We start from the raw sequence: 12,135 nt of genomic DNA, 5'->3' as shown, positions 1-12,135 counted from the left end.
CAGCTCTACACCTTGTTATCTCAGATTCTCCAGCATCTGCAGTTCCTACTACCCCTTTTATTTCTACCTCTGTTGTCATTCAGGGAATGCTGTTTTTGGTTCCCCGACCTTTCTCTCTTGTTGCAATGTACCCAGCTTGCAATTGCACCATCTCTTCCTTAAAGAAAAATTGTCCCATTACAGTTATCACCATCAACCTTTGATTCCATTTTACCTCAGCTAGGTCCGTTCTCATTTCATTGAAAGGAGTCCACTTTCATTTCCAAAGTCCTTTTCCACTTTGACCTTCCAGTTTATATTATCGCTTACTATTTTTCTATTACTAATCTAAATATTATGATATGATGATCCCTCTTACACAACACAGTTCCCTGCTTAACACTAAATCTAGCAATACCTTCTTTATCCTGAGAACATACTGAATTCCTGAACACATTCGGAAAAATTCCCCCACTCTTTGCTCTTTATTCTAACATCATACCAATTGATATTTGGGTAATTGAAGTATCGCAATACAGTTTTTGTACAGCCCTGTGATTTATTTCTTTTCTTTACACAGTCTTGTGTGCAATGCATATGTCATAAGTTACATGCATGGAATTTCTGTAGTTTCTTCCAAAAGCCATTGTTATATGTTATGTATCTCAGATGAGCAATAAGTTGGGAACATTTTGCATTAAAGATATTCAACTTGGACTTCAAGATGATGCCATGTATAATTCCATGTAAAAACCCATACACTGGACTCACCTCTTCAATACATGCTTGTATTTGCCAATCAAGTCATGGATGGCTGAGAAAAAGTGATTGACCCCACATACTGAGAACAAGGATGAAGCATAAGGCATTCCCAGTGACTTACCACATGATCTCTAGTTCTTGAGTATTGTTAAGCTCTCGCTCATTGCACTGCTAAGATTTTGTGAGTGATCAGCTGGAAGGTTTCCTTGGTGTATGCCTTTTATTCACTTTACTGCAGTAATATAGGAACACCATCAGAAGTGTAGCTTCTTTGCTGTTCTCATTCTATTTCATCTTATTTTTTCTATTTTTTATGAAATATGGATGAGTCATTTTTCTTTCTATTTCTGTCTCAAGGCAAAGCTAGAAAACATTTCAGAAGAAGGACTATCCCATCATGTAAAACACAAAGCAATAATCTCTATTAAGGTTGTAATTCCTATTTTTCCAATACATGGCTCTCAGTTACATAATAGCTACGAGGAAAATTGTACCAATGTAGTATTATCTTGTCTTTGCCCAACTGAGGATTTTCATAAATACTACACGTGAGTTACAAAATAAACTTTGGAAACATAAGAAGTACGAACAGAGTAGGTTATAAGACTCTTCAAACTTCCTGTACATTTAACAAGACTATGGATAAACTTCTACATCAATTCTATTTTTCTACCCTGTTCCTTGACTCCTCTACTACTCAAAATTGTATTGATCTCAGTCTTGAAAAATGCATTAACTAAACGTCCAAATAACCCTAGGGAAGAGAATTCCAAACATTGTCCACCTGCTTTGTGAAGAAATTTCTCCTCACATCTGTGTTAAGTAAAATCATAAAATGTAGTAGAAGAAGTAGGCCATTCAGCCCATCGGACCTACTCCACTATTCAATGAGAACGTGGTTGATCTTGGGGTAAGCTATCTAGGACTGAGAGGAGGAGAACGTTCTTTACTACCCAGAAAGTGATGAGCCTGTGGAATTCTCTGCCCATTAAAACAGCTGAGAAAATACTGAATGTTTTCAAGGAGGAATTAGATATTGCTTTTAGGCTGAAGAGATTAAAGTGTGTGGAAAGAAAGTGGGAACAGGGTACTAAGTTGGATGATCAGCCATCATGATACTGAATCACAGAAAAGGTTCAAAGGGCTGAATGGCCTACTCCTGCTCTATTTTATATACTTCTATGTTTCTATGACCTGCTAATCCTCAACTTGACTTTCCTGCCATTTCCCCATATCCTTGATTCCCTCATTGATTATAAATCTGTGTATTTCGGCCTTGAATATATTGAACAACCCAACCTCCACAGCCTTCTGTGGTAAAGAATTTCACAGATTCAGCACCCTCTTGGAAAAGAAATTCCTTCTCATCTCTGTCTAATGGGTGAGCCCTAATTCTGAGATTATGTCCTCTAGTCCTACACTCTTCCACAGGGGGAAGCAACTTTTCTGCAACTATCCTGTCAAGTGTCCTTTTAAAGTTTTTTGAGGATGTAATCAACAAGGTGGAGATAGTAGGGATCTGGCGAATGTGGTATATCTAGATATCTAGAAGACATTTGATAATTTACCACATAAAGGACTGATCCAGAAGATTAGATCCCGGAGGTTAAGGGTTGACTATTGGTTTGGTAGACAATTGGCTGACTGACAGAAAGCAGAGTGTCGGGATAAATGGATCCTTCTCTGGATGAGGAATTGTAACTAGTGGGGTGCTGCAGGGTTCAGTTCTCAGACCTCAACTATTCATAATCTATATAAATGATCTACACACAGGAACAGTTATGTAACATAGCAAAGTTCACAGATGAAACTAAAATAGGTGGGAAGACAGGCAGTGATGAGGAGATAAAGAGCTTACAGGTGGATATTGAAAGGCTAGAAGAATGGGCCAGAATAAAGATGGAGTTTATGGTGGAAAGGTGCGAGGTTGTCCATTTTGGCCAGAAAAACAAAAAGGCAAAACTATTATGTAAGTGGGAAGCACATTCAAAATGCATCAGTACAGAGGGATCTGGGCATTTTTGTGCATGAAAGTGGGCATACAGGTGCAGCATATAATAATTAAGGCAAATGGAATCCTGGCATTTGTTGCAAAAGGACTGGTTATAAAAGTAAAGAAGTGTTGTTACAATTATGTAAGATGTTGATGAGACCACATCTGGAATATTGTATCTAGTTTTGGTCTCCTTACTTGAGGAAGGATGTGGTGGCACTGGAGGAAGTTCAGAGGAGGTTCACCAGATTGATTCCAGGGATGAAAGGGCTGTGTTACAAGGAGCAGTTGAATGGATCAGGCTTGTACTCGCTGGAATTCAGAATAATAAGGGGGGGATCTGATTGAGGTATATAAAATGCTAAAAGGGGATTGATAACGTGAACATGGAACAGATGTTTCCCCTTATTGGACAGTCTTGAAAACACGTCATTAATACAGAGTGAGGAGGAGGCAGGTTCAAACTGAGGAGAAACTTGTGAATCTGTGGAACTTACTGCTCCAGAGTGCAGTGGAGGCAGAAACAATCAACAATTCAAGAAAGAAATAGATATGTTTCTGATGAAAAGCTGAATAAAGGGGTATGGGGAGCAGGCAGGAAAGTGGAGTTTAGATGAAATCAGCTATGATGATGTTAAATGGTGGAGTGGTCTCGAAGGGCTGAATTTCTTGCTCCCAGTCACAATTCCTGGTGTCCAGGAGAGTGCACACTCTGGAAGGTCCACCAATAGCTGCTTTGGAACAATTAAAATACTTAGCAATATTCAAATCAGAACCAATCAAAATAAACATCTGGTTAAATGGTCACGCAGCTCTAATTGAGGTCAATACAGGTGCGGTGTATCACTGATTGCGGAACCAGTCTTTACCAAAATTTGTGCTGGACTCAAACCCTTAAGTTTGCGTCAGACCTCAGCCAGCTGAGAACTTGTACCGGGGAGCCCCGACAGATTAAGAGTACAACTTCAGTTCTGGTCTCTTTTGAGAAGCAGCTGGTTCAGTTACCAGTGATTGTAGTAAAACGCTCAGGCCCAAGTTTGATGGGGTGAAATTGGTTAACAAAGATTCAACTTGATTGGCTCTATAGTTTTCAATTATAAAATGGTTGACTGAGTGAAGTCCTAATTAAACATCTGGAGGTTTTTGAGGAAGGTCTAGGGACTATCAAAGGAGCCAAGGCCACCTTACATATTGACCAGGAAGCAATTCCACGATTCTGCAAGGCCCTCCCAGTGCCATTTGCCTTCCATGCAAAGGTAGAGGCAGAAATCAGGAAGTTTGAAAGCAACAAAATCCGAGGCAGAGTCAATGGAACCAGACCTGGTGCGGAAACCAGGAGAAGCTCTAAGAAAAAGAACAGGTCCACGTCCCAGGATGTCGGGGGTGGGGGGATGTAGTGATTGCAATGAGGTCAGCCAGATGGACCTCATAGAATATGAGTTTCCTGACTGGGGCTGTAAACCTGGTTCAATCAGGGAGGCCTGGCTGACAGATATAAACAGGAGCGTCAGGGGTTCTGAGATAACAAGGTGTAGAGCTGGATGAACACAGCAGGCCAAGCAGCATCAGAGGAGCAGGAAAGTTGACGTTTCGGGCCTAGACCCTTCTTCAGAAATGGGGGAGGGGAAGGGGGTTCTGAAATAAATAGGGAGAGAGGGGGAGGCGGATAGAAGATGGATAGAGGAGAAGATAGGTGGAGAGGAGACAGACAGGTCAAGGAGGCAGGGATGGAGCCAGTAGAGGTGAGTGTAGGTGGGGAGATAGGGAGGAGATAGGTCAGTCCAGGGAGGATGGACAGGTCAAGGGGGTGGGATGAGGTTAGTAGGTAGGAGATGGGGGTGGGGCTTGGGGTGGGAGGAGGGGATAGGTGGGAGGAAGGACAGGTTAGGGATGCAGAGACGAGCTGGGCTGGTTTTGGGATGCAGTAGGGGGAGGGGAGATTTTGAAGCTTGTGAAATCCACATTGATACCATTGGGCTGCAGGGTTCCCAAGCGGAATATGAGTTGCTGTTCCTGCAACCTTCGGGTAACATCATTGTGGCACTGCAGGAGGCCCAGGATGGACATGTCGTCTGAGGAATGGGAGGGGGCGTTGAAATGGTTCGTGACTGGGAGGTGCAGTTGTTTTGTGCGAACCGAGCGTAGGTGTTCTGCAGAGCTATCTTCCACCTATCTTCTCCTCTATCCATCTTCTATCCGCATCCCCCTCTCTCCCTATTTATTTCAGAACCCCGTTCCCCTCCCCCATTCCTGAAGAATGGCCTAGGCCCAAAACGTCAGCCTTCCTGCTCCTCTGATGCTGCTTGATCTGCTGTGTTCATCCAGCTCTACACCTTGTTATCTCAGATTCTCCAGCATCTGCAGTTCCCGCTATCCCCATCCGGGGTTCTGTTCACTCTAGGTGACAGCTTGGTGCTAGCTATGTAAGTGTCATGTACTAGGCATGTGCAAATAAATGTTGACTTAATGATGGGAAACTGGCCTTTGTGGAGTTATTTTACTATGTTCATATGAATCTTACTGTTTCAATAAGGGTGCCTCTTATTCTACTGAACCCCAATGAGTGCAGACCCAATCTACTCAAGCTCTTCTCACAAGACAATCCTTCCATACTTGGAATCAGCCTAGTGAAGTTTTTCTGGGCTGCCTCCAATGCTTTAAATGGTTAATCTGTCATTCGAGATTCTCCAGCCTGGAAGAAGAGCCTTTCATTTTTATTTTTTTATAATTTTTTTCTCTTTAAGTCACCTTCATCTACATGTGCACAGTACATTGGCTGTGACCAGCCCAGCTCAGAGTCAGTCCCTGATCTGAGGAGATTCTGAATCCCTTGCCTTTTTTTTTCTTACAGAGATAGGGAGGTGAAATAACGACACAGAGTAGAAGAGCCTTTCATAAATACTACTAAACACAAAATAGTGAAGTTGCAGATGCAGCAAGTGATTAGGAAAGCAAATGGAATGTTGTTGTTTATTGCAAGGAGAACGCTAATAAAATAAGGAATCCTTACTACAGCTGTACAGGACCTTGCTGAGGTCTGGAAAAGTGGTTACAATTTTGCTTATCTGAGAAAGGACATAATTGCCTTAGATCAAAGAAGGTCATTCGACACATTCCTAGGATTAAGGGATTATTCTAACAAAAACGATTGAACAGGTTTGGGCCTGTACTGACTGGAGTTTTGAAGAATGAGAAGTGATCTGTTTGAAACATAAAATTCTGAGGATATAGATTCTGAGGGAATGTTTCACCTTGTAGGAGTAGCTCAGTCTAGGGGCCCCATTTAAGAGTAATGGGTCTCACTTTTAAAGATGGAAAGACTCTTTTTTTCTCTCAGAGTGTCATTATTTTCCCCGGAAAGCAGTGAAGGTTGGATCATTGAATACATTCAAGGTTGAGTTGGACATATTTTTGATTGATAAGGACATCAAAGGTTAGAGGGGACAGACAGCAAAATGGAGTTGAGGCCACAACTAGATCAGCCATGATCTTATGGATCGGTGGAGCAGTCTTGAAGGGCCAAATGGCCTACACTTGCTTCTAAGTCCTGCGGTCCAATGTAACTACCCTAACAAGCCCTCCAAAAACCTTATACTTAATAATGAGTCTTTTTTAACAAACTCACCTCTTCTAAATGCTACGGATAAATGTCTAGGTTTTATAATACCTTCTCAAAAGATATTCCACATGCCAGGAAACAGTCTAATAAGCCATTGTTGCATTCCCTGAATGACATATATATTACATTTCACTGCCACTAATATTTCCTGGCTTTATGCAAACTGCAAACAAATAAACTAAATTTGAAGAAAAGGTGAAATGGAAAATCATAATGTCATGATATTTAGTCTGCCTGACACCACACATTTTAAACTCTAAAATTGTACAAGTAATTTCTTGTAGTATTTTTAATTCTAAAAGATCATATTTGTTTGAATATTTTGATGCCAGATGGTAAAGTTCATAGTGTGATAAATAATTCTTTCAGTTTGAAGTAATACTTCATGTGTAAAATTACAGTTTGAAATTTCATAGTGCGTCTTCCTGTGGTTTTATTTGGAGAAAAATAATTTACAATTATTAAGCCCCTATCTTCCTGTCACATACACCCTAGCTATACCACTGGGGATTTTGACATCTGGCTTGATCCATCATTTCTACAGTGCAGTCATGTCTGTGGTTGTACTTGGCACAAAACATAGCATTGTGGCAACATTGTAAACTGTGCAGAAAAAAACACAAAAAAGGCACAAATTAACTGCAAGTGTTTCTCTCATGCATGGAAAACAAAAGCATGCTGGCACAGTTTTCATCATGCTAACTGATCTACTGGGCATACCAATGATGTTTGAGATAATTAAATATTTTATTATTTTCTGCAAAACCAGTTCAAATCAAATTAGCATTCTGTCATTCATCTTTTCATTCGTGCATTGGGTAAATATTCTTCAGAAGTAAATCCTTACAAAGTTATTTTTTCTGGTAAATTATGACTCTCCTATGAAACGAGGATAAGTACTTGGAAGCAATTGACTCCGTTGATGAACCAAAAGGTTCACAAGCTATGAGTAAGTGATTAGAATGTTACTCGTTGTAGTTTGAGTTTATCTCCACATATCAAAAAATTTTCAAACTACTCACTCTTTGGAGACAAAAAATCTTTTTGATGATAGAAGAATCCTCATACAACCTTCCATTTACTGAATGCATATCAATGTTTCTTTTCATTAAAAAAGTAAGACAAAGCATTGTTACCATTATTGTATTCAATAAGTTCTTTACTGTTTAGAGAATGGGCCATAGATTATATACAAAAATCTTATGTAACAAAATGTTCAACTGTAGTCATGTTTAACATGCTACAAATCACTTTCTGCTGTGCATTTTCATAGATTTTCTGAATAGCATCTTGAAAATTCCAACTGGTCAATATCGTCATGCTATCTGCTTGCCCCCATCACATATTTTCAGGAAGGCACGTTAAGAAGATAATAGATAAGTTAGTACATCAACCAGAGTGTGTACCTCATGACATCTTCGACTCTGAATCCTTTCTTGCGTGCTAAATCCATCAGAAACGATCTTCTACTTGATCCCATTTTTCTTTCTACAATAAATATGGTCAGATCTTGAAATCTGACTTCGTGTTTACTTTGTGAACTGCAGACTTTTGTCGCTTTCTGCCTTTTCCTCTTTGGTATGATTCCCATTCCTCCCAGGCTTCCTGCTAAGCTCATTTTTTTTGGGATTGCTTTAATGTTAAGTTACACTATCTGCTGTCAACTGCCTCTGTCACCTGCACCTTCTCTGCACTTAGTTAAACGTCTTTCAGTGATGTCACCTCCCTTGATTTTCTAAACAAACTCTGCAAACCAATTAAAGAATGGGGTCACTGAGTTTCTGCACAAGCATCAGAGTTTATTGATTTTAACCCTTTGGGGATTCTTGCAGCATTACCTCATAAAAATACTCTTCTTCCATAACTTTTGAAAAATGATACATATAATTCCGTTTCATAACCTTGCAGAGCCAGGTATGTCAACAAAAATAGTACTCTTTTTCATCTTTTTTTCCTTTCTGTCTTGGAAAGGTGATTCATAGGATATGTTTTGATTATCTATGTGTATGTCTCCCACTATTTAGAAACATTAGATCAAGCATAAAGTTTGTTTTAATCTGAAAAAGAACACACTTGAATTGAGAATATAAAACAGAAATATTTTCTGTACCAGTGTTCCTTCCCTATTATCTCAATGACATTGAATTCTCTTGGAGGTTCACAATCCATTGCAGTCATGTAGCCATTCTTTAAGTGTGAGCTTTTAGGTAATACTGGGCTACTTGATTGGAAGCTCAATGGTAACACAACCCAATCATTATACACAGGTGACCTAACATGCATGCGTGCGCGCACACACACACACACACAGACACATCAAAAACCCTTTAAACTCAGGATTCTGAGAGCAATTTCAGCTGTAAGTTGTAGAATTTCTTTCTAAACTTCTCGGGCTCTCTATGGCTTCTCTAAGATGCTCCTTAAAACCCATCTCTTTGATTAAGTTTTTTTGTGAAGAGCCTTGAGATCTTTATGTCAATGCAGGTTATTGTTCTTATTGTTTAATATTGCTACAATGACTTAGAATTAGTGAACTCAGCATTAATGATCAAAGCTATCGCTCTAGAAAGCATTTCTCTAATACTTCATCACTTATAATCATTAATCTCTAACAATTCATTCTTAATACTAAAACATTACAAGGATAATTTTGAGAGAATTGTTTTATATATATCTTCACACAGAATAGTAAAGCTTGAAATTTCCTTGTGTAGCGCCACTTGTAGCAATATTTTGGAGAAAATCCTGCTGTGTAGAGTATACACTTGTTTTTTGTGCTGTGTGCATTGCTATCTGCTCTCAGCATGGCCTGAACAGCTTTTCTGGAGGACAAGGGACACATGTATGGATATCTCTAGGAGGAAGCTCGGGGAATACAGTAATGCAGGCACCACTACCATCAACCACTTCACCCCGCCAAACTGCCACCTTCAGGTTTCCAGGTTTGCCTGATGTGAGGCATGACCTCCGTTGCAACAGACAGAGCAAGCTAGAACATAGAACATAGAACATTACAGCGCAGTACAGGCCCTTCGGCCCTCGATGTTGCGCCAACCTGTGAAACCAATCTGAAGCCCATCTAACCTACACTATTCCATTATCATCCATATGTTTATCCAATGACCATTTAAATGCCCTTAAAGTTGGCGAGTCTACTACTTTTGCAGGCAGGGCATTCCACGCCCTTACTACTCTCTGAGTAAAGAACCTACCTCTGACATCTGTCCTATATCTATCACCCCTCAATTTAAAGCTATGTCCCATCGTGCTAGCCATCACCATCCGAGGAAAAAGGCTCCCACTGTCCACCCTATCTAATCCTCTGAATGTCACTGAATGTGTGGTTGTGATAGCTGAAATGATGGAGACGTGCACCAAAACGTGGCTGTGACCAACACTCCCTGTAGATTGTGTGCTTTCACAGCCGTGCACCAGGAAAACGAATCCATGCACAGTCCATGATTGTCCACACACCAGATGGTCGCATCCAAACGGCCAATGAAGGAATCCTTCCCAGAACATCATAAAGCACCTTCCAGACAGCTGCATACAGATGGCCCATGAATCCCAGGATCCACCAGATGCCAGAACAAAGCGCAGGATTTCGGAATTCAGTCCTCAGCCACACAACTGCTTCCAGCTCCAGAAAAATTTCATAAACATCATTGAAGCAGCTCCAGAAAGGAAAAAGTGCCAGGTCATATTACTGGAGGATCCTAGGGAGTTTACAGTTGTCTCAGCAGTGACCTGGAGGATCAGACATGAGATCCAGGAAGCAGGCAGCCACTCCAGAAGGAAGTAACATTTGACTCAAATGGCAGCTTACATTTCTCTTCCAAAATTTAAATTTTGTTTTCTTGATAAGTTTAAAATGGTTCCAAAAGAAAAGCAAACGAATCTTCAAAAAAGAAATCCTATGCATATTTTGAAAGGGAATGGCTTTCAGAAGTCTTCAAAACAGAAATGCCATCTTCAACACAAACAGAATGAATGAACTGGTGAGATATTCATTTATCTTGAAGTGGATGATCGTGATGTGATGAAACTTCTCACTGATAATGTCATACTTGTCGGAAAGACGAATGGGTCCATGCTTTCCATGCAAGACATTGATGAACACGTGGTGAAATGCACAGCAATTACTGAGAGCTGGCACAGCAAGAATTATGCCTTAGAATTTTCAGAGTGTATCGTCTTCGTCATACAGAGACAGTTCTTGGATGAATTATGCAAATCACCATTTCATGACTTGATAGTGGATGAAAGTATGGAGATTTCAGTAAAACAAGGGTTGATTTTGAACAACAAATTTTGTCCAGAATCTAAACTTGCTTAAAAGACTACCTTTGCAGGAATTTTGGAACTGACTGATTGCAATATTGCCTCCATTGTGACAGCGATCAAGTAATTTTATGTTAACAATGAAGTTGATTTACAGAAGATGGTAGTATTTACCTCAAAGTCTCTTTTATGCTGGGAAAGAAACATGGAGTAGCTGCAATCTTGCAGCAAGAAATCAAACATTAGTCGGAACAGCATTGTGTTGTTCATAGAGAAAATCTGGGAATGGATGATGCTTGTACACAGGTGTCAATTATGTAAGATATTGAAATGGGACTAAGAACAATGTATGTTCAGCAGGACAGCTGTGAAGAAAGGATAATTTGAAGAGTTTCCCAAAGTCACAGCATATGATGCGGTGGCAGTTCAACCTCTGAATGAAGTGAGAGGGCTGTCAAGACAGTTTGCAGTGTGTGCACTAATGTGAAGCTACAATGCCTTGATCGAGTACTGCAGAGAACAAGTGAATAAGTGCAATGATCCAAAAAACAAATATTGTCTGCAAATGCTCACAAAGTCACAATATCACGTTGCATTGACAGCTCTGAATTATGTTCTTAGTTAACCGGCATCTCTTGTGCAAATTCTTGCAGAGAAGCTGTTTAACAACAACTGGAGTTATGCAATTTGCACAGGCCAAAATAAATAAACTGAAGATTTAGTATCTAGGTGAATGAGTTTATTGGAGTGATGAAGTTAAGAGGACTATGGCTGCTCATGACAGTGATGTGGACACAGTTGCAATCCTTCAGGTTATTCAATAGCGATGTGACCATGTGGAAAACAGACTTCTAGAGGAGGAATTACAAGAGTGGCAAGCATTTCATTAAGGCTACAATCGCCAGGACAGTTGATTATGAATTCGGAAAAGACAGTGCTGTGTGATTGATATTGAAATATTCTACTTTTATGCTGATCAACGGTGAAAATGCAGCCACAAAGATATGTGAGGAATATTCTGATTTTAAATTTATGGTTGTTGATAAAGTCTCAAATGGTTCCATTCAGACATTCAGTGATTTGGTGATTATGCTCTAAAAAATGACCTGTCTCAAGAAGTGTCCATTCATCTAGACATTTGTGTAACATTTCAAGCATCAAGTGGGTATGGATTTAGCCTCATGACCTTGATTAAATGTAAATTCAAAAAGAGATTAGAAATAGATCACGTGCACAGTTTGATGTGTCTATTACGTTGTATATTTCATCTGGACAAAATATCAAAATTGCCGTCAACATCAGGACAAAGAACTGTGGATACCAGATATCTGAAACAAACAAAAGTATAGTTTACTGGAGAAACTCAGCGGGTCTGGCAGCAGCAGTGGAGAGAAAACAGGTAACATTTCAAGTCCGAGATAGTAAGAACTGCAGATGCTGGAGAATCCGAGACAACAAGGTGCAGAGCTGGATGAACACAGCAGGCCAAGCAGCATCAGAG

General features: G+C 40.0%; 1 protein-coding gene across 1 annotated transcript in view; it reads right to left on the bottom strand.

The window, feature by feature from the left end:
- The window catches only part of dntt (deoxynucleotidyltransferase, terminal), a 246,633-nt gene extending 238,662 nt beyond the window's left edge, over positions 1-7,971 (bottom strand). Inside the window, exon 1 of the mRNA XM_048609074.1 lies at positions 7,760-7,971. Within this exon, the coding sequence (XP_048465031.1) occupies positions 7,760-7,971 (212 nt within the window). The remainder of the gene's footprint in view (positions 1-7,759) is intronic.
- Between the last annotated feature and the right edge of the window lie 4,164 nt (positions 7,972-12,135).

Source organism: Rhincodon typus, chromosome 20 (genome assembly GCF_021869965.1).
Source record: "Rhincodon typus isolate 14 chromosome 20, sRhiTyp1.1, whole genome shotgun sequence".
In the NCBI taxonomy this organism is placed as follows: Eukaryota; Metazoa; Chordata; class Chondrichthyes; order Orectolobiformes; family Rhincodontidae; genus Rhincodon; species Rhincodon typus.
The sequence above is the reverse complement of the archived record's forward strand: the minus strand, read 5'-3'. Positions and strand labels throughout refer to the sequence as shown.